The sequence below is a fragment of the Apteryx mantelli genome, chromosome 4 (genome assembly GCF_036417845.1).
Source record: "Apteryx mantelli isolate bAptMan1 chromosome 4, bAptMan1.hap1, whole genome shotgun sequence".
Classification (NCBI taxonomy): domain Eukaryota; kingdom Metazoa; phylum Chordata; class Aves; order Apterygiformes; family Apterygidae; genus Apteryx; species Apteryx mantelli.
This window is the reverse complement of record NC_089981.1, coordinates 69,981,622-70,003,789: the sequence shown is the minus strand read 5'-3', so window position 1 is coordinate 70,003,789 and position 22,168 is coordinate 69,981,622. Positions and strand designations below refer to the sequence as shown.

The 22,168-nt window shown below is 36.4% G+C and overlaps 1 protein-coding gene across 4 annotated transcripts in view; it reads left to right on the top strand.

The window, feature by feature from the left end:
* The window catches only part of GALC (galactosylceramidase), a 45,821-nt gene that overhangs the window by 19,770 nt on the left and 3,883 nt on the right, over positions 1-22,168 (top strand). Inside the window, exons 7-16 of one of the 4 annotated variants that reach the window (XM_067296894.1) lie at positions 3,540-3,670; positions 9,380-9,535; positions 11,649-11,773; positions 13,025-13,152; positions 13,634-13,723; positions 15,044-15,133; positions 16,303-16,447; positions 16,997-17,177; positions 19,664-19,827; positions 21,556-21,632. In XM_067296894.1, coding sequence (XP_067152995.1) covers positions 3,540-3,670; positions 9,380-9,535; positions 11,649-11,773; positions 13,025-13,152; positions 13,634-13,723; positions 15,044-15,133; positions 16,303-16,447; positions 16,997-17,177; positions 19,664-19,827; positions 21,556-21,632 — 1,287 coding nt within the window. Of the gene's footprint in view, positions 1-3,539; positions 3,671-9,379; positions 9,536-11,648; positions 11,774-13,024; positions 13,153-13,633; positions 13,724-15,043; positions 15,134-16,302; positions 16,448-16,996; positions 17,178-19,663; positions 19,828-20,648; positions 20,842-21,555; positions 21,633-22,168 lie in introns of those variants that run through there. The other 3 variants (XM_067296896.1, XM_067296895.1, XM_067296897.1) reach the window with 3 other exon arrangements.

Here is a 22,168-nt window from a genome sequence, read left to right as displayed (position 1 = left end):
CTATAAAGTAACTGACCTTTCCCTTTCTTTGTGTTTCCTTTCATTTGCTGTTTTGCATCAAGTAATTTTTACTTTGATACCATTGTTTCCCTTTCCCCTTGTCCCCACCCATGCTATTTACAATCTGAAGCATACCTAACATAGATTTATGGTAAAGCTTCTGTCTCCATTTATTTATTTTTTTCCCCTGCTGTCTGCTGTCTTGTGGTTTGAAAGATAGAAGACTTCATATTTTCTCTTTAGGTCCAAAGTTACCAAACTGTTATCACTCAGGGTATTTCAGTTTCACTGTTTGAGTGAGCGGTCTTCCTGGGCGTACTGCTCGCCATCATTTCATACCAATGAGTTACAGCACTTGCCAACAAAAAGAGGAATTTAAGTCTATGGTAGAAGGGGGGCGAGGGGAACCTTTATTTGCTATCGAATCAAATTGCTTACTTGGTACTGATAGAACTGCTTGAAAATGAAATAAATTTGCAATTTAGTTACCTCAAGTTTTAAACTGTTATGTTATGCTTCCTTATTTTGTCTGTCAGACTGTCTTCACTTCCATTTCACGTGTCGTTTTGATGTCTTAATTCTGTATTTATACAGTATATCTTCATGTTACTCTTCTCCTGGGCTGCATCTTAAACTTCTGGTTTTGGAGCACCTCTTGTATGTTAGACATGAATTTTGTTTGCTTGCTGTGCTTAATGAAGCATGATTCTACTGGGCAAGAAGTTTTTTCTTAAGTTTACATGCCAACACAATTTCTCTGGTTTATCTAGAAGTAGACCAAGTGAAAATGTTTTACAATAGTTCTCAATCAGTTAAGATAACTTCCCATTGTAAGTCTTCATTGGTGGAAAATGATTGCATGTTGTGTGGTCAAAAAAATCTGACTTCAAATTAATTTCTATTTAAAAATACAATATGATTTTGTTCTGTCCAATAATTGATGTATCATTAGTATTTTCTAGTACAGTGATCAAATGGCAGAGATGATTGGTGCTATTTCAGTTTCTCTCTCTCTCTCTGTCTCTTTTTTTCCCTTTCCTAATGTTTGTAATTCAAAAATCATGGTAAGTCTTAGGAACAATGAGGAGTGACTGTTTAATAACTATTTCGTCAGTGATTATGGCTTTTATGCAAGGGGTTCTTGTTTTGTTGGTGTTTTTATAATGCATATAGTTGCAGCTTTAGGGAAATTGGTAGTCTTATGATCAAGGAAGGAGCATTTCAACTTGCCTGTGATACTGGTATAGTCACAATAATATGATAGCTTTCTCAGTCCAATAGGAAGAACAGGTCCAGTTTGCTGACTCTTTTCTCCATCTGAGGCAGAAAACATTTGCTGTGAAAGAGAAAGCTGAATTGATTTGCCTGAGAGGTGTGTGCTAAATTGGTGGAAGAATTAGGATTAATTATAGAAAATACCATCTTCTGGATTTTATTTTATTGTTTTGAACCATATTACTTTTGCCATCTATTTTAAACAGGATTTCTGTATTGCACAGTTCAAAGCACAAGTTAGAAGCTGCTTTTGCATTTGTTATGTAACTGATCCTAAGACCCAATGTTTGTCTTTGGTTTAGAACTGTAGATATTGCTGTTAAAGTGGCAGTGTCTTTTTTTAAATGTGATATTTCTGGTGATCTGGTTATCTGTAATCAGACAGAATCACTGAAGTTGAGTTCAGTTGAGTTTTAGTATCTTCACAACCCCTCTGGGCAACCTTTGTTTGTTTGTTTTTTCTTCTTTTAAGTTCTTATTCCTAACTGAATTTTTTTCATTGGTCCCCAGTCTGTACTGTTGCACAGACAGGGTTATTCTGTCCCAGATGCAGGACATTGTGCTTGCCCTTATTAAGCTTTACAAGGTCCCTGTCAACCTTTTATTTTTTTTTTTCCCTCCCCTCCCCCCCAGCCTGTCTAGGTCTCTCTAAATAACGGCCCTCCTTTTTGGCATGTAATCTGTGAACTTCCGGAGTGTGCGTTCTGTCCTGTTGTCTTTATTATTATTAAAGACATGGAATGGTGTTGGCCCTGATGTCAGTCTTTGGGGACATCACTAATAATTGGGTCCTGCTTGGACTTTTCTACCTGCCTTGGTGGGAGACTGTGCTAAAGACCTTGCTAAAGTCAAAGTATACAACATCCGCTGCTTTCACCTTGTTCACACAGGTAGTCATCTTGTCACAGAAAGCAATGAGGCTCATCAGGCATGATTTGCCCTTGGTAAATCCATGCTGCTGTTCCTGGTCATCCTCTCATCCTTCATGTGCTTGGAAATGGCTTCTAGGAGAATTTGCTCTATAACCTTCCCAGGGACTGAGGTTAGGTTGATTGGCCTACAGCATCCCAGATCCTGCCTTCTTGAAGACAGGCATGACAGTTGCCTTTTTCTAGTTATCAGGAACCTCCTCCGATCATTAAATACTTTAGCCTTGGTCTGTATGTTAAATTTGTAAAACAAATATTGCCTTATTCTAATGTAAAATGAACAGGAAAATACAGTACAAATGTAGTATTACTGTTGTGTTCAGACAAAGATGTCAAGACTTTGGGAAGGAAATCTTGACATTTCAGACTACATCTGCCCAACCACATGCAAACTAGCTCAGATTCTAATCTGTGAAAAAGATCTTAAAGTACTGTTTTCTGTAGTTAGTGTTCCCTATTGGACAAGATTATATATTCTAGAAATATACAGAATGTTTGAAGGTACTTGGACATTTGATGTTATCTGAATTATAAGTACAGAAGTACAGCAAACTGTTTAGGGGCTTGTTCTGTGTGGGCTTCTGGGTTTCTAGAAACTGCCTTCTTTAGGCTTACTCCTGTGTAACACTGAATTTGTCTCAGAGATTCTCAAGGCCTCCAAGTGTCTCTTGGGAAATGTACACTGATTGCAATTTTGAAATTTGAAATAAAATGGAGTTGAGTAATAAGGTGTGAATATATGTCTGGGTTTTCTTTTTTTCCCTTTGATTGTATTTAGGAAGAGCTGGTCTCATTTGTGTTGCTTCATTGTTAAACTGAAATATTCAATTAGTTGGGAGAATAGGTGAAATCATCTCCTTGTCACCTTAATTAAATGTTTGTTTTGGTTTTACAAGGGCTACACAGTTAATACTTAGTTGTCTTTGCCCTGCTGTATGCGGTCCTTGGAGCTTAACTCTCAACATTGTAACATCTAAATGGCTGATCTGCAAATAGACTATCTTGCATGACATGGGATACGCTTTGCCTTTGTTTATCTGTAGTTTTGTGTTTGTAGGAAAACAAGGAAAAATGAAAAACATTTGGTTCTTTTGCCATGGACATGAATAACTTGTCCTTCCTGGAAGACCTTTTGTGCTTGACAGTCTGTTTGTTACATTTTATTTGGTGTAGCAGTTTTTGTTGGATTTGAGGGGAGGAGAAAAAGTTGAAATATGTTCAATTGTTCGGTTAGTGTTGAAGGAGGTACTGCCTTCCCCAATAATAAATGTTTGAAAATTTGAAAAACTTTTTTATTTCTCCCTTCTCTCTCTTCTTTCCTCTCTTCTTTTAAAGCTGTTAAGATACACATTGGATAAGCATGGTCTGCAGCAGGTGAGGATCATAGCCAGCGATAGACTGTGGGAGCCCATTTCCTTTGTCTTGCTGCTTGACTCTGAGCTCCACGGAGTGGTCGATGTGATTGGGTAGGGGGTTCTCTTTTTTTCTTTCTTGGTGGTTTGTTCTCAGTTTGTCTTTATTTGCTTATTTAGAAATAGCAAAGCTAAAGCTTTACCTCATATTTTTATGTATTTTTTATCTGCAACTAAAAGTCTTATACTGTAATCTTTCTTACTAACCCACATCAAATCACAGATTTTTGTCCTGGTGGCAACTCAGACCCTTTAATCACAAGTCTCCCATCATGGGGAAGAATCCTATTGGCTGTGGCTGCACTTTTGATGAACTTAAATTTTTTGGACAACCTTGTTTATTCTGAGGGTTGCTTTGGTTCTTATTTGGTAAGCAAAAAAGTGCTTTAACTTTACAGCCTTATATACAGCCTTGTATTACTGACTTCCATCAATCTGCAATAACAGAAACTTGTGGGATCCAGAAATGAATTGCGACTGACTTTTTTTTTTAAGCTAAATTTGTGTCTTGATTCTTAGTTCCTATTTTGTTGTGATGAGGGGGATATGTTTGGATAGTAGTATGCAACAAGCTGACTTGTTTTTCTGTTTCTCGGTTTCATCATATAATGGTAATATTTTGCAAAGTAGTAGACTAAAATTGCGGTTGTATGTTGATTTGTCTGCTGAATAGAAATGTGAATAAGACTTGCCAATTTAATTTTTTTTTTTTTCACAACAACTCTAAATTCTTAGGATCCTTAAACTTGCCTGACCCAATCAGATGCTTCAAATGTAACTGTTTCTGCTTCAACTTGAGTTGTCTTTTCTATTCATCTTTACATATCTGACCCATAGTAGGTGTATAAATAAAGGTTTCCCCTCCAAACACAGGCAATCCAGGGTTTTTAACTTCAAGAACATCATATACAACATGTGCAACCCCCCCCCCCCAAAACAAAAACTAAAGCGACCCTGCCACACACACTTTTTGTCCCTGAAAAATATTCTGAACAACAAAAGGTATCCTAATACTTTCTTGCAAGTGGAGACTTGGATCATATGTAGATCAACAGGTGAAAGCGGTTAGAACTCACTCTGACCAGATTCAAATCCACGGATGTCTGGAAACTGTGGAGCTGTGTTACCATGATCCCATGGCACTGAGCATGTTTCCTTTCCAATTTTTGGCAGCCTCAAGTGTGCAGTCAGTAGGTTCATGAAGCTGAACTGGTTCATGCTGTCTTAGTGAGCTATAATTACTTAACTCTGTGTGAGAAGTTTAAGTTCTAAAGTCCCTACTGTGATTCAGCCTTAACAGGGAATTGAAACACTCTGTAGTGGATAATCAGCTGGCTACTGGACATTCAGTGGTGCACATCTCTTCATGATTTTTTTTTAACTGCGGAAATATTTCAAATAGCCAGGATTTTACATGACTGTACATAAAATCAGTTTTGGACTCAACCTCATTGTAATCTGTGAAGCCTCTAATCAGATCAGCTGGATGGGAAATTAGTTAAAGCTGGTGCTTTTTTGTCTATATTTGTTTTATTTTGCACTGTTTGCATCCAGGCTTCATCGGTAAGGTATTGCAATGGCTGGAAACGAGAGAGAGCCCTGAAGAGATGCTGTAAAAATACTAATAGATGTTTACCCACGTAGGAATGACCCTGGTCACCAAAGCCCTTTATAATATGATATTTGCAATAAGCTTCTCAGAGCTATTATGGCTGCATCAATTTTGCCAGTGAAATGAAATATAATGAAGTACAAACAAGTATTGCTCTTATTCTGAACACAATTAAATGACAGTATAGCTCTTAAAAACATTGTTTTCCAGGGATAGGCTTACAGATTCCACAGTTACTCTTTTTACTTTAGATATGTTGCTTACTTGTAACACAGTGTAAACCAGTTAGTTCAATTTTGCCTGTTATAGAGACCAAATTACTCTTGCTCTAGATATTGGGGGAAGAAAAAACAAAACAAAAACAAAAACCTTTTTTTCTCTTCTTGCTGCTAATTGAAAGAAAATAGGAAGTGTTTAGAGAGTGACATTAGGAGTAACAGCAACAGCTTTAATTTTCACCCAATAAAATGCAGAATACCATTAGGTGACATCTCAGTCTCTGTGGATAGAAGCATCAGCATTCTTAACTGGATCTGTTCTGAAGATACACTTGGCTGAATGCAAGCGTCACACAAAACCAGGCCTTTTGGAGAGAAGTTTGTCAGAGCTAAATTATGTCCGAGTGAACAACCCAAGAAAAAGATGACCTTGTGAAATGGTTGTTTGATGGAATTATGGTGCCTGTAGTAGTGTGATTTCAAACTTTTGCAAGTTCCTGCTGTGCCTGTGTGCCTATAAAGAGTGATAAATGGGAAAGATGGTCATGTTAGTTGAAAAATTCAATTTTTGAGAAATGTTGAGAACCAGGCTTTGAGTTTTTTGTATGTAGTGCTCTTCTGTAAAGCTTCATTGCAATGATGGTATTCTATATGCTAATCTTGGTATTATTTTATTTCTGTAGCCTTGTCATGGTGCACGAGAGAAAAATAGTGAAAACCCTGCTTTTTCTGTCCTGATTTCCCCCTTTTCCCCTTTGTTCCCTTGCTATCATCAAAAGAGAATTCATACAAAGGATTTATTGTAACTAGATTATCCTAATTGGGACACTGTAGGCAATTGTGCCAAGCAGCATTCACAACTCAAAAGTAGAAAAGTTAAAACTATTGTTACTTTGTTAATATATCTGATCTGGTGTAACTATCAATTACAAAACTTTTGCACTACACAGAACTGTGGATTTTTTAACATGGGAGATATAGGAGGATGTGGAGCTGTATAAAAAGCACTTCATCTGATAATTGTTAATATTTTAAAAATATTTTGTTACTGCTGTAACAGTTAGGGGCTCTGATGAAGCACTCTGTTAAGACCCGTTAAAGTGGAAAACAAAAAATGGCTTTGATGTATATTTACTAAAATACAGCATTCAAAACATCTCTCTTCCCCTTTCAGTCCATCTGCTGACCCCCAGACCAAGGTGCTAGAGAGACTAAAACAGAGGGATTAATTTAAAAAAAAAATTTTTTTTTTGTAAATGACAGTGATCTGAAGAATGCAAACACTGATATTAATAGCTGTTGGTAAATTCTCTGGCACTAACCTGAAGTTTATAGTTATATGGCATGTTTGTTGTAATTCTGTTCGTACCATTCTTCTCGTTACCTTTTCTCTACCAAGAGCCAGTGTAACTTTTTCCTACTTTCATGATACGTATCACTTTCCTCTCTCTTGGAAATACTCTTCTGTTATAGTGTGCCTCAAAAGAGCAGAGAATCTGCTGCTGTTGAAGTATCACTTCTGTAAGGATGGTGCGTAAACTTTCTTCTCCAGTTCATCTTCCCAGGCAGCAAGCAAGAAGCATAGGTGTTTAGGAGTCTCTTTTTTTTTTTTTTTTTTTTTCTTCCTGAAACTTTATAACATTAATTGGGATACTCAGACCCCTCCAAGTGATAGTGATCCTTCAGTGGACCAATTATTTCCTGAAAGTAACTGGATGGTGACTTCTGTGTATCTGTCGTTGCATCATACAGGTTTAGAGTTCTCTTGACTTTAAGGTGGCTCTCCAATGGAGTAAAAAAGTTGCTTTCCCTGCTGAAGGAGCAGACTACACTATTTTCTTGACACAGCTAATATCCTTTCCTCTGCTGCATACCTCATTTGTTAATTGTTGAGGCTGTAAAGTGGCACACGAAGTCTGAAAGAGGGCTGTAACATGATCTAGTGTTTTCCTTAAATATAAATTGTGTTGAATTCAACAAACCCAAGGCATATTGCATTTAAAAGTCTACACCTTAATCTGATAGCAAATGTTTATTTGGTGCATTTGAATAGGTCTTTTTAAGGCATAAAATCTACACTGATATTAGAAGTTTTAAAATAATTGCTGTACTTTTAAAAGTACGGCATTCCTATGGAATAGGAGTTTTGAACTCATTACCCATGTGCTACTTTTTTAGGACTGATTTAGTTATTAATGAAAATAAAACAAAAACCCCTGGTTAAAAGAGGTGTCTGAGTGAGAAGCAAATAGGATGTAAATCACGTTCATTAACAGTTATGGAAATTGCATCTAAGAAGAGAGAAAAATGATCCATTTCTCGACTGGAGGTGAAACTGTTTTTCTTGGTTGCAAACCAGTGGGACAAAAGTAGAGTGTTTTAAGCCTGTGGGCTTTAAGTGGAACAAAGCTGCCAATGAAGATGTACTGAAAGAGTCTGTCTGCCTCTAGAACCTGTTTTTTGTTCTTGGAACTTTAATCCTATCGCCCCTATTTTTTCCCAATGTATTTTAATAGCCTTAGTGTCTTTGATGTTGAATTATTTCTCTGTTCCCTTTTATGCAAATAAAGGGAAACCTTCATCTTTGTGTAGGAGATCTGAGCTCTATACATGTTCCATGTGATCTTGTGTAAAGCTTTTTATAAATATGCCCCCCTTATTATTATATATATATTTTTAAACATAATTTGTATTTGACAAGGATGCTGATACTTAATAATTAAGACAAAGAGCTCCCTGGGGTATGGAGTATAGAAGTACAGATCTATTCCTTTTCTGCTTTGTCTTTGCAGACTACACTTTTCATGCCATTACCAAAGCCTTTGCTTGGTACCAAGGTAGTACTTGTGTTTCCAAGCGAAAAGGAAAATATGCAATAATCTGAACAGCAGAAAGGAGGATGTACTTAAATTCTCTAACATCTGTTAGGCTATCACTAGTAAAGTTATATATGAAGGACTACAAAACTGAGAAATGGCTCAAGGCCCAATCTGGGGGTCAAATTGAACCATTAACCTAGAAAAATTGGTATTTCTTGTGTCCCTGGCTCACAAATTCATAAACTTGTGATATTTCAGGCTAATAGTAAGGGAAACTTTTATGCTTTCATTTCCCGTGCTGATGGTTTGGATTTTAGTGCATGTATTTAGCTTACCAGTGTGTTCAATGGGTGTGTTATCTGAGGGGAAAATCATGACCTTGTTTTCTGTAAATTATTTGAAAGGTTTTATTTCAGTCAGACTAGTTTGGCACAGTGAATCAGTGTTGTAGCTAAGTATGATCAGTAGTCTTCATTTGGGAGAATCTGTTCTCATACTAAGGAAAGTCTTGCAAAGATAATGAGCTTTTATTGTGTGTCACTTTTTTTTTGGTTTATTACACCTTTTCAACTGTTTTTTTTAGTCCAACTAGCTTGCCTTGCTTGAAAGATCAGTTTATTAAAAAGGTGTACAAAGCTAGTCAGCTTTTCTTAGATGATGACTAGGGCATTCATGCAGTTAAGGTTTTAGAAGAATACCTTGTACTTTATCTTACTGTTGATCTATAATTATTTACAGATTTGTTTAGTGCAAAGTATAGCATGATTTTCTTTATTTGGCACAGCAGTTATGAAAGTATTTGAGCTAAATTTCAGGATAAAGCTTTGCCTTAGAAAGCTGTGGGACCCGCATGGTATATTTAAAACTAGGTCTACTCATGCACTGACATGCATTAGAAGGAATAATCTTGTACTGATGCAAATGAGATAAGCTACATAATATTACAGATCTCTCTGTTACCAATTTCTTTGATTCCATTGCTGTTATTCCAAAGCAAGAGTTTATTTTTCATTTTTGGTTTGGAGGAGGAGAGTTGGTTTGCTACTGCTTGTGCTTCGGGCTTTGATTTTTCTTTTTGTGATAAATGTTCTTTCTTTTTGAAAATATTGTGTAGGGCTCACTATCCTGGAACAAAAACAGTGCCAAATGCCATATTAACTCAGAAGAAACTGTGGTCTTCAGAAGATTATAGTACTTTCAATGATGAAGTAGGTGCAGGCTGTTGGGCTCGGATCCTGAACCAAAACTACGTGAATGGAAACATGACCTCGTAAGTGTTGTGTGCTGTTGCTCGCTTTCACAGCTTCATACGCAAGAGTTATCTAAAGTACTATACCATGCATCCATTTGCTATGGTAAGACAAAGAGTAAAGTGAAGTGCTCTCCACCATCAGTCTGAGTGCAAATGTAGTAAGGTATCAAGCCCAGTGGCCTTACCCTTTGCAGATAGAAGTCCAACAAGTTTTAGTGTGTTCTTGAGTTACTGGTCCCCATGTTTCCATTGGCTTACGCAACTGAGTTCAGGTGTCTTTGAGCATCTGATGATATTATTAAAAAGAGAACACTCATAAGAAAACTAACAGCATGAAAAACACTGGAGGAAAATAACTTTAAAGCTAATCTCTATATATGATTCTTAGTCTTTGTCAGTTTATTGCTGTCTTAAGTTAAAAGGAGCAGATAAGAATGTCATCATCTACTTTTTCCACACAACTTCTGAGGATCCAGTCTGAAATCTGCTGTAGTTTTTTGGTGTTTTTTCTCTCCTGGACATTTTCTTGCCAAATTGAAATCTTTAAGAAAGCTGTTGTTCTATTTATTGGAAAATTACATAACTCACTATTTTAGAACAGACCAGAAAACATACTTTGTTTCCAATGAAACAACTACTAATTTTAAAAAGTCTGATTAAAGAAAACGTAAGCATCAGGATATAAGCAAAATAATTTCAAAGCTTTATATTATACATAATTTCATTTTGGAACTATTAAGAGAAATATCGTTGTCCAAAATGCTTGAAACAGAGCACAACAAAGGATGCGGATACCAGTAAAACGATATTCATTGAAATCAACTGGTTTCTATGAATCCTATCTTTCCTTTTGAGAGCTGACATTTTCTAACATAAATATTTCCTAGATGAATTCCTGACCAGTATATTTCTCTTGGCTCTCATATGCTTAAATATCTTGTTTCGAGTCTTTTTTTGTTTTATTTTTTACAAGCCCTTTGTAATTATATGAACCCCATTAATTAATAACCCAACAGCCAGACCTATATATGGAATTCATAAATTATTGTAGAATAGTTCCAAATCCATATATCCAATGAAATTATCTTGGCTTCTATACTGAAAACAGGCTTTGGCTGATAAAAGAAGGCTTATCTTTCTGCTAAATTCACTTCCTCTGAGTCTGAGTTCCTTTCATTCCTTTCCTGTGAGGTTGGACCTTTGAAGACTTTTAATGTGAGCAGTTTGTCAAGTTTATATCTCAAAGCTGCTTTTTTATGAGCACATTTTTGGGGGTTTCTACATCCTTTCTGAAATGCATGTAAACTGTGGTAAAACTATAGCAATGACTTTAGAAAATGGACCTTTTGCTCTCATCAGTTCACAGCAGGAGAATAATACAGCAGCTTTATTAATAACTGCTTTATTAAGCTGTATTTGCACATTTATGGATGTACAGATCTTGAGTTTCAAGTCCTAGCTACAGATTTTTTTCAATGAAGACCAGATCAAAAGACTTGAATTAACTAACTTGTTAGTGTTCTGACAACTTCTTAAAATGGTAACAATTGCTGGAAGCTGGCCAGGTAAAGTTGTTATCTCTTAATGTATGTGGGTAAAGGAAGGATTATACTTTCTACTGTTTCCAAAAAAAAAAAAAAAAAAAAAGGGTGGGGTGGGGAGCAACCAACCAAAAAAACCTCCACCAACAAAGAAACCTTCTAAACTTTGGCAACTTAATCTTTTTCCTTCAAGGTTTCCACAAACTGATGTGGTCAGAAGAGAAAATGTAAATGGAGTCTTTAACCCTCAGTGCACGTTTCCATTAATGTCCTAATTCTGGCAACTTGCTACAGTGACACAAAGAACGTATCAGTAAGCAGTTCCCAACACTGCTAGTTGATTTGCTTTGCTTTCCCCTCCTGTGGTTTTGTCCTTTAACAGAAAAGATTTTTGCCCTAAACTACTTTTCAGTCTATGCTAGAGAAAATAGTTGTACTGCAGTTTTTGCTTTCTAGAATTTAGAGATTTTTAGTTTGAAATCCTTGGTGAGAGAAAGAGGTGGAGAAGGGAGAAGAGGTGTAAATCCTTGTACCAAATTCATCTACTACTATCCACATGAATGAAGCAAAAAACCCTATTTTTCTTCCAGAACCATTGCATGGAATTTAGTAGCTAGTTATTATGAAGAGTTGCCCTTTGGTCGATGTGGACTAATGACAGCACAAGAACCATGGAGTGGCTACTACAGAGTAGAAGCGCCTATTTGGATTACAGGTGAAAAGTTTGCAAATATATATTGCTAAAGTGACCTAAACCAGAGCATAACTGTATCATCTAAGCCCTTTATTGATTTAATGCTTTTAAATGTGTATTAATTTTTGTACCAAATTAAAGTAGCTCTGTGTAACTGTTTTATGAATACAAAAAAAAATTGCTCCCTTTAACAGAAAGCAGGAAGATCAGTAGCAGGGGGTATCTAAATATTTGACCTTGGGGTGCGTGCACAAATGAATTAACTGCTGTCTTTTATAGCTGTCACTATTAAAGTATTTTGATCTGAAATGCCAGTAAAGGTTAGTGTGCTTTGCCTGGTTCTGTTTTTTTATTTTTATTTATTTATTTTTTCTCCTCCTTAAGTAGACATTTGGTATTTTTCCATTTGAGAAACTAGACCAAAGCACTTCTGTGTTCTTTTGAGGCTGCTTGTGTAACCCAGCATTTTCTTGTACCTGGGGGAAGGGGAATACTTCTACATAGTATCTCTGAACACTTGGCTTCACTGGTAATTGTGTAGTCCTTCCATTATCTTTTTCTGTCTTTGCTACAGTTCAGTAGGGCAGGTGGCATAAGCAATGTCATCAAGAAGAATCAAGACAAATGTCAATTTTTATTCTTCTGTTATTACCTGCATATGTAAAAACATATATATTAAAAAAAAAAGAGAGAGAAAGGAGAGGGGGAAAAAAAAAGAAAAAAAAAGAAAAAACCATACTGGACTTCACTGGACTTCAGAAGAGAGACTGAAGAGTTCCTGTTTCTATGCTGCTCAGGATTTTATGATCTATGTCATATCCCTCTTTGATACTGCCTCTTACATGCTGAAAACTCTACCTCACTTAGTTATTCCTCATATAGATGCCTTCTGTACTTTCTCTAGCTCAACCGTTTTCTTTGTAAAAATGGACGAGTGTGCATGTGAGAGAGAAACTGATGAATGTTGCAGCTACATGGTTGATTTATACAATGGCATAATAGTGTTTTTGTTCCTGTTTAATTGCTAACATTTCTTTTTAACTGTTTTGTCTGCCATTGAGCTGATGTTTTTAATTGTGCCTAAATATAATTCTTTAATCTTTCTTCTTATATAGGTGCAATTTGTTTTGGAAATTTCATTACTTTCTTCCCAAAGTTAAAAGTTTGCGTGCATGTGTGAGAGAGAAAAATTTAGTTTAGACTATAAATGGTAGTTATTTTTTAATCAAGGCTTAGTTATTTTCTTCCAATTTTTGTTCTGTTTTATTTCAGCACACACAACCCAATTTACTGAACCAGGCTGGTCATACTTACAAGTGGATGGACATTTAGAAGGAGGTGGCAGCTTTGTAGCTCTGACTGATGGCCTGGGAAACCTTACGATTATCATTGAAACTATGGTAATGTGCTTCAGCAGCTCCAACAAACTAGAAAAGATAAAGCAATGTTTTGTTATGAATAACTTCTTTGGATGTACATGGTTTAATATGTGTGAAGATGTTCTATGATATTTGTAGTTTTGTTAGTGAGACCACTAAATGTCCTTTTTCTATCTAAACTTTGAATAGGCAGCTATCAAAATGTTCCTGGTGGTCACTCTATATGTCATCTTTATATCACAAATTAGCCTTAATTTGATGACTTTTCAGTAGGAAATTAAATCATTTTCTGTTTTAAGCAACATCCCAAATAAAATTATTAAGGTAGTATAATGGTAACTGTCATTAAGATAGCAGTGAAATAGATGAAAACTGATCCTATATGGCTTTTTTTTATTTATACTTATGCTATATGATTTTTTTCATCAGCACTGGTATCTGGTGAATTCCAGAAATGTATATTCCTTCTGTTTTGTTTTTGTTTGTTTTTTTTTCCCCCCAGAGTCATAATCACTCTCAGTGTATCAGGCCTCCACTGCCTCATTTCAGTGTGTCACCTCAGAGAGCAACTTTCTACCTCAAAGGGTCTTTTGTAAGTAGATATTGAATACATCTGATCACTCTCATAAAGTGAGTTGCTATCTATATTTGAATACAAACAAGGTAATATCACAGGATAGCAAGAAATCAGAGTTCTTCTACACATTCAGCAATAGAAGCTGTTATACCTCTGGCAAAGTCTAAAGCATTCTACTCCCGCTTTTACCACGAGATGTAATGTCATAACTGAATTTGTATAACTATTACCTTACAGTCTAATCATCTGTGTGCTGATGAAAAAATCCCCTAAAATAAAGATGCAATTGGATTTTTCTTCAGGATTTATTTCAAGGCTGGTTGCTCTGACGTGCTGACTTAGTTTGACTGGCTAGCATAGTCATGACCTTTCTAATTGCCATCAGCTTCTTTCCAGGGGAATAACTGCAGTCATTTGTACATTTTAAGTTAGGTTGCTCCATTCCATGAAGAGAGATTCTGAGAATCTCCTGGGTTTTGTGGTCTCACTAAACTGAATCTCTCTCTGAAATGTGAAGAATGCTCTGGTAGCATAAACTCGAGTATGTTTTATTAGTAGCTGTTAAGGATAATTGCTTCTCAGAAGCTGGAAGTGTTTAAATATTTGGAGTTTGATTTCTGGTGACATTAGTTTTCCTTCATTTAGGAGGAGATATTTTGAATGGCATACTGTGGTGATAAAATGGTTTACTTGGGAAAAGCATTTGAGTATCACTTTTGGAATACAGCTCCCTTTGGGGGAAGTATCAGACAGCTTATCCAAATCAAACTTTAGATTGCCTTGTTTGCTGTTCTTCTGGGAATTCTTCTATTAAGAAGAGAATATTAAGAATGTTGTTCTTCTATTAAGAAATAGCAAGGATTGTCTATGATTAAAATCAGTAACTAATGTAGTTGATATGCCATGGTATCACAGGAGTTTGGAGATCTATAGGCAACATGCTCTGTTCAAGAATGAACATCAAAACCAGGAACTAACCTCAAGGTCTCATTAAAGCAAAATTAGCATGAGACTATCTCAGTCTGGTTGCTAGTAGGCTGAGAGTTTGCATCAATGATGCTGTTATTGATTAATAGAAAAGGTAAAGATGTGTGTGTGTGATCGCATTGCTTTCTGTCTCCCTAAGCAGTATTACTGTGTGTTGGGACAAAGACTTATTGACATGCATCATCTGCAAAAAGTTAATCTGTATGTAGTGGCTGACTGGGTAAATGGATTGGTGGCTTCCTATGAGATCAGTAGATCTAATGAAAGGTAGACACCCTTAAGAGATGGATATTTCTAAAGGTGAATATTAAAGGACTTAAAAAAAAGTTGTGTTATGTTTCATTGCAGTATATGGTGAAAACACTTCAGGTGTGGCATTCTAGGCTTGGCTTTGAATCTGCACAGTCTACTTTTTTTCAGCAGCTCCATCCTGTAAAGGTAAATGGATCTGTTTTAATACTCTATAGTAATCTTGCTTTTAAGAATTGATAGTGGAAAAAGATGTTTTTTCTTTGATTTAGAATATAGGATTACAAAGTAAAAAGTAGGATCCCATATATCAGAATAATCTAAAGTAACTTGTATTGGGCCCTTCTGGGTGTGCCTTCAGAGACAAACTTCATGGTCTTCTATGTGTGTTCATAAACAAATGCTGAGTAGGCTGATGATGTTAATTGTTGTGCAGGGCTGATGCATCACTGCTTTTTAACAGGTATGTAGTTTGAGAGTAATCAATTACTTGGTTCAAATGTGTTAATGATGCATTTGACCTTTTTCTGTTTCCTGCCCCACCTTATTTTATTCTCAGCCTGTACATTAGCAATATAATAAAATGTCAGTATGGTAGACTCAAGCATTATTTGTCCAGTTTAACCTTATTTACACTCATCTGCTAGGTGTTAGTGTCAGTCTGAATTAGCCTTGGAGTTCATGCTACAGGAAGATTTGCAAGATCGTAGCCACAGTATTTCTCTGGCCTGGAGGCCTGATTAACCTTCTGACTTTTTAGCCTCTCTGCCTATGTTCCTTGTCAAACCTTTGGGACCTGCATGTTCTCTGGATGCATTTAGAAGAAATATTGTGGAGTAAAGAACCTCTGTTGAAATTATATTTGTGCTACCCAAAGTAGTGAGAATATGGAGTTTCTCACCAACTTGATAAAAATGCACTTTCTCAAGTTATTTACTAATGACTTTGTTAAAATGGCCCTTTTAAAAAGCGAGGCGCGTTCTGTCTTGCATGTGACTTTACTTAAATCCTGCCCATAAATGAGTGTTCCTAAAAGTCTGTCTGTAATTTCAAGTGTTTCCTCCCCCTTTGCTTTAAAAGTTAAGCTTTCATACCTTAACTGCATAATTAAAGCATGTCTCATTTGCTCTGTTTGACTACAACTTTACTAGCTGTATCCAAGCTTACCTGGAGAATGTTATAAAGAAGCTGGGGGAATAGTTTTGAATATAGCTTGGAGGAATTACACTGAGGCAAGAAAGGATTTTTGCCTGAAATCAGGACTTAAGAGGATCTCTTCTAACTCAAACTTGGATATATTGCTATTTAGTAGTGTTTGATTTTTTTCTTTTTGCAGCTTGAGCTTTCTTTAATTCCAGGTCTGGAGGGGAAGTTTTTATTTAGATCTAAATGTGGATGAAGTCTACACTTTAACCACGCTCAAGACAGGGCAAAAATGTATTTGCCCAGACCCTCCACCATCTCAGCCCTTTCCTTCTAATTACAAAGATGATTTCAATATTCGTAAGTCTGAATTCTCTGGTCTAGAAACTTAATTTACACACAGATATAGTCTCAAGATAGAAAGTCTGTAACAGTTGTGGTATTTGAGTCATCTATGTGTGTGTATGAGACATGAAGCAATCTGCATGTGTTTTATTTTTTCTTATTTATACCTGCTTCTCTGACAGTTTACACCTGCATGCTTCACTTGCAAGAAGGTGTATTTAATACTATGTTTTAATTGGTTGGCTACCAACAGTTTTAAAATTCTTGATTCAAATGATACAGCTCATAACTGTAGTGAGGTAGTTTTTGGAAGTGAAAAAGCAAAGAAGGGAGTTTGTTTTGTTTATGCATATGTAAAAACTGGGGCCTGCTTAAAAACAAAACTAAAAAAATCCAAACCCAACAAAACCTCGCAGCCCCCCAAACTGATCTGTTTTGGAGTCTGTACTTTGATAAAGTGAGTCAGAGGTATGGAAAATACCTTCAGAGGAACTTTCTGAAGTCAAGGATAGATTGAAGAAAAATAATATTTTGGTGTTGATATATATTTTATTCTCTGAACAGGTAATCCACCTTTCAGTGAAGCTCCGAATTTTGCAGATCAAACAGGAGTATTTGAGTACTTCATAAACACTTCCGATCCAGGAGATCACGTGTTCACCCTCCGTCAGGTGGTGGTTCAGCGACCCATCACTTGGTCTTCTGATGCAGACCAAACCATCAGTATCATAGGAAATTTTCAGTGGTATGTAAACACTATTTTCTGGTGACACATAGGAAGATGTCCTCCTTATTGGTGTGGGTTATGGTTGGTTCATTGTCCCCAGCCTCATCTCTCTTGGACAGATGGTTTATGCATTCAGACTGTCTGTAGACATGTGGAAGTGATGACTGAAAGGAACTTCCAGAGGTCATTGAGCCCAGCTCAAGGCAGGACTATTGCCAATGCTATTGGATCAGATCAACTGTGTCCTTGTCTAGATGAATTTTGAAAACCTCCAAAGATGGAGATTTCCACCATGTCTCTTGGTAACCTTTTCCAGTGCTGCAGTGTCTTCCTGGTGGAAAATTTTTTCCTCTTATCCTGCTGGGCATTATTTGTCCAAGCTGTCTGAGAACAGTGGATATAGGGTGGCTTATTAGAAAGACCAAGTCAAAGTAGTAACTCGGGTAGGATCATAATTCAAAGTGTGCACTGAGTTTCAATGTGTTTTTTAAATGGGACAAAAGATTGATTCAGTTTAAATTACTTTAAGTGGTCTTGCTTGTCCATATAAAGCTTGATTTGTTAGTGATTTAATCAATCTTGTATCAGTGAAATAATTTGGGAGTTAATTCAGTTATAACTGCCACCTTCTGAGCAGTCCCTAGAACTGTGTGGATTTGATTAACCTGCTACAGAGAACAGTTTTATTTCTGTGTGAATGTAACTGAGCTTTACTGGTCAGGTGTAATGACTGTAGTTCTTTCTAGGAGCTGTGATGCTGGTAATTTGGGATCAAGCAAAACATTTCAGCATGATTTTATTAGTATTAAAAAGGATTTGGTAAAGAACCTGCTAAATATTAGATTTAATAATAGTAAATAAAAGTAAACTTTATTAAGACTTTGTTTCTTTGATTTGTAAGAGTCTAGCCTAAATTCTTTTGATACTCTTTCATGTAACCATTCTGTCTGTTTTTTCATTCTAACAGTATCGATAATCCCCCAAATCTTTCTTCAGAGTAAGCTTCACCTGTCTATTTTCAGGCCTGACCAAATGATCATTTTGCCCTGAAGCCTGGAAGTATGCCACCACCTTCTAGTTGGAAGTTTTTTCAGTTATCTGATGTTTTCATCTGCAGTTCTCTGTTAAGCAAGTCTTATATTCCCCCTTAATCAACTTCCCCTCTTTGAGCAGATCACATTCAGTGATCCCTGAAACTACTTCGTAGTCTTTATTCTTAGACTCCTGCACTGAAATGCCCCAGAGCTTCCAATTATTTCACTTTGGGTTCCTTTCCTTTCTCATCCTGTTCTCATAATAAAGCTTTTTCTGAATGTTCAGCTGGTTGCTCAAGTTACATCTATATACACCTATATAGGTGTTACACAGCTATAACTTTTCATAACTTCAGTCTTCAATTTCATAGCCTTTGATATGTTTGTTTCATCCCAGCTTAAGGCTCATCTTGTCCTGGGTTGATGTTTTCCAGTTTTATTGCATTGTATTGCACTGCTGAACTAATCTTTCACTGGATTTCTTTGTGGGGTGATGATTGTAACTTCAGTCTTTAATAACAATTTACCATGATTAAAGTTCAGGGTTATTTAGTTGTTTTTGGTTTGAATTTTAATTTTATTTTGTGAAAGCTATGCACTCCTACTCCTGCATTTGTTAATGTTTTGCTCTCGTGGTTGTATTGAATCTATAGATAGGTTGTATCTATACTAACACCATTTTATTGCGAGTCACTTCAGACTTGGGATTTTGATTTTTAGTTTGTTGAACGTACATTAATAGAATAAATGAATACTTTTATTTTTTATTGTAAGGGGCTTGTACTGCGCTTGTACTGCAACTTCAAGAAAAAAAATTGTGTAAGTTTTCTAGGTGCCACTTGATTGTTCTGAGATTCCTTTGCTTGATGCTATATTTTTATCCTCCTTTTCAGTTGTCATTCTGTGCGCAACTTTATAGTTGTGCTCAAGTATCGCTGTTGCACAGGAAAATCAAGTGAATATAACAAATAGTTAAACTAGGTTGATTTGTTTAATATTGTTTAATAATTTGTTTGGGCAAGGGGTCTGGATTTCCTAAGGCTTGACCTGTATTAAAAACCCTAGAGAAGTGAAGATCAAATTTTAGCAGCTGTGGCCTAAAATCTTGGATATTCAGTCATCTAAAGTAGTAGTTTCTAACTCATCATTTTGCAGACCTGAATGTTTTTCTGTGGAGGTGCAAACCTTTGTGTAACAAACTAACTTGCTGACAAGATGCTTATTTTTGTTGTTGCCCTCTGAGAAGAATAATTCTTTAGAAGACCATCTATGGACTTGCGGGTGGGGAACTACCAGTCTAGACAAGTAATAGGTGAGGATGGATCTATACATCTCACACTGTAGGTAGTAGCAATTAGGATGGCTAAACCTTTCCTCAAAAAGGTTGCTATACTGTATAGAAAAGTTTTCTACCTACTGCCTGCTCAAAATCCATTCTTTGCTTATTTAAACACTACACTTTGCTTACAGGGAAAACTTTACAGTCACTTGTGACATCTACATAGAACAACCACGTGATGGAGGCGTATTTGTTGCAGGAAGAGTTGACAATGGTGGGATATATGTTCGAAGTACCAAAGGAGTTTTCTTCTGGGTTTTTGCAGATGGCACCTACAGAGTCACTGGTGACCTAGGTAAGCAGCTGTTTGCTAAAGTGCATGCTGACATATGGACTTCCCACCTTGAAAGCCATCTAGAAACCTGAAGATTAAAAAAAAAATGCAGATTTCATAGCTCAGCTGTCATCACTGTGAGCTTAACCTGTTATTCTCTAATGAGGGTCATATTCTGTATGCAAATGGAACATTTGAAGGCAACTGGCCAGTACACTAACCAGTCGCAGCTTTTTGGATCTTTTTTGTGTTGACAAAACGTATTTAACAGTAGTTCAGGTAAATTATTTTGCTTTTTGTAAATATTCTTATGCAGTAGTTATTTCAGAAAGGTTTGATTTCTTATACTACATCTAAAAAGAAAATCTGTCTTTAAAAGCAGTGACCCATCTCATTTAGCAATGTAAGTCAATATGCATATATTTGTTTTAGATGATGATGAGTGGCTGACTGTTTCCACAAGTTACGCGTTATACTGTCAGTCTAGTCCAGTGGCATCAGAGTGTGTTCTACTTGTAATGCACTCATGTGTTCACCTGTACAGCACTTGACAGGCACATGAAAGACTATCTGTTTTAATATATTTGAGCAATGGCTATAAATTCTTTTTTAACTTGCTTTGAAATAGTGGCAGTGTTTGTTGCTATAAATGCATTTCCTATCACTTCATGAGTATAAATTATAATTTTCAGTGATTCCTGGTGACTTAAGTGCAATTTAATGACCCATTTCACACTACACTACTGGACTTCAAAAGTATTCTCCTCTTCTATTTGGTAACTGTTGTTCCTTGTTTCTTTCTCCCCCCTTTTTTTTTCCCCTCTTTTCTTCCTTCTTAACAGTGAACAGGTGGAATAGAAAAGGCATCACATTATCTCTTCTTAGCATACTGCTGCACCCTAGGAAACTTCACAATAATCTAACTCCACAACAATTTAATTTTCAGCTGTATAAAAATATACTTATGTTAAGAAGGGACTCCAGTATTTATTTTTAATAGGACATGGCAACATTACCCAATTAGTTTCTCAGGCTGTCAAGAGTAATTTTCCTAGTTGAAATGAGGGGAATTTGTTTAACCAGCTCATTATTTCAGACTGGGATGCTGGTTATGCAATATGGTAATTTTTCTCCACAGCTATTTTCAGTGATCTTTATATTTTTCTAGAAGATAGTTCTAGTTGCAAGTTAATTTATTATTCAGGCTCTCTACTGAATAATTAAAGATGCTACTTGTTGCACTTAATTTTTTTTCAGGTCTTCCATCCAGGTGTCAGTCACACCTGATCTTTTAAATTTTTTATTTTTATTGCTTAGCTTAAATTTTGACTAGAACTAAGCAACATGCTGATGTGGCATCTCAAACTCAGGGAACCAGAACTAGTTTAAAACAGAACTAATACATAAACAAGGAGACTTGTGGAGCAAGCAGAACAATAGCTACTGTCACACTTTATGAACCTATATTCCTAATATGGGGAATCCTTATTTTAGTCCCCAGAAGCTTTTTGACTCTTACAGATTTCAGTGGTAAAACAGTCCTGGCAAAACAGGAGAATGACATTGATAGTGCAGAGTTCAGGCTTGTGTGTTAAGCCCTTCATGCAGCAGTTGAAATCCATAAGCTGTTGGTTCTGAACACCTCTGAAAATCAGGTATTAGTTTCCTCTTGCTGGCTTGGTGTTAAGCTATCAGTCTTATAGCGAAGGTGTGAAGTAACTCTTTGCTAACCTTGAGTGTGTTTTGCAGCTGGAGAAGAAATACTAATGAAAGGACTCTCTGGTGTCCGGGCCAATGCATGGCACACACTTACTCTCAGCATTCAGGTAAGGAGAGACAGGCAAAAAGTTAAAAGACCAGTTGTGAAGCTTCCTGTCCTGGATGAGTTGGACAAAAACTGAGGCATACTATTGACTGTCTGTTTGCATTAAAGTGCCCTATCTAAAACACAGATGTTTCTATTTGTTATTTGAAACTAATATTGGAAAATTTTGTCAAGTTTTGCTGGCTGTAATTTTATAGAGATCTTGAGAAACTGGAGAGGGTGTAGAAAAGAATCACAAAGATGAGCTGAAAGCTGCAAATAGGTGGGATAGAGAACTGAATCTCTTAGCCTTATGAAAAGATTGTAACCTGATTTTCCATTCTGAAGACTGTCAGGGAACCACTGCACTAGCCTGTTTTATGAATGTCACTCCCACCCATTCTTTTTGCATGCTAAGGCCTTGCAAATGGAGCCACTTAAGGACTGGGGAACTGAGAGGAGCTGCTATTCTTCTTTCCTGTACAGAGAAAGCACAAACAACTGTTGCTGTGGAAATGAGCCATAACTAATGAGAAGCCTGTCCAAATTGTTTTTTTT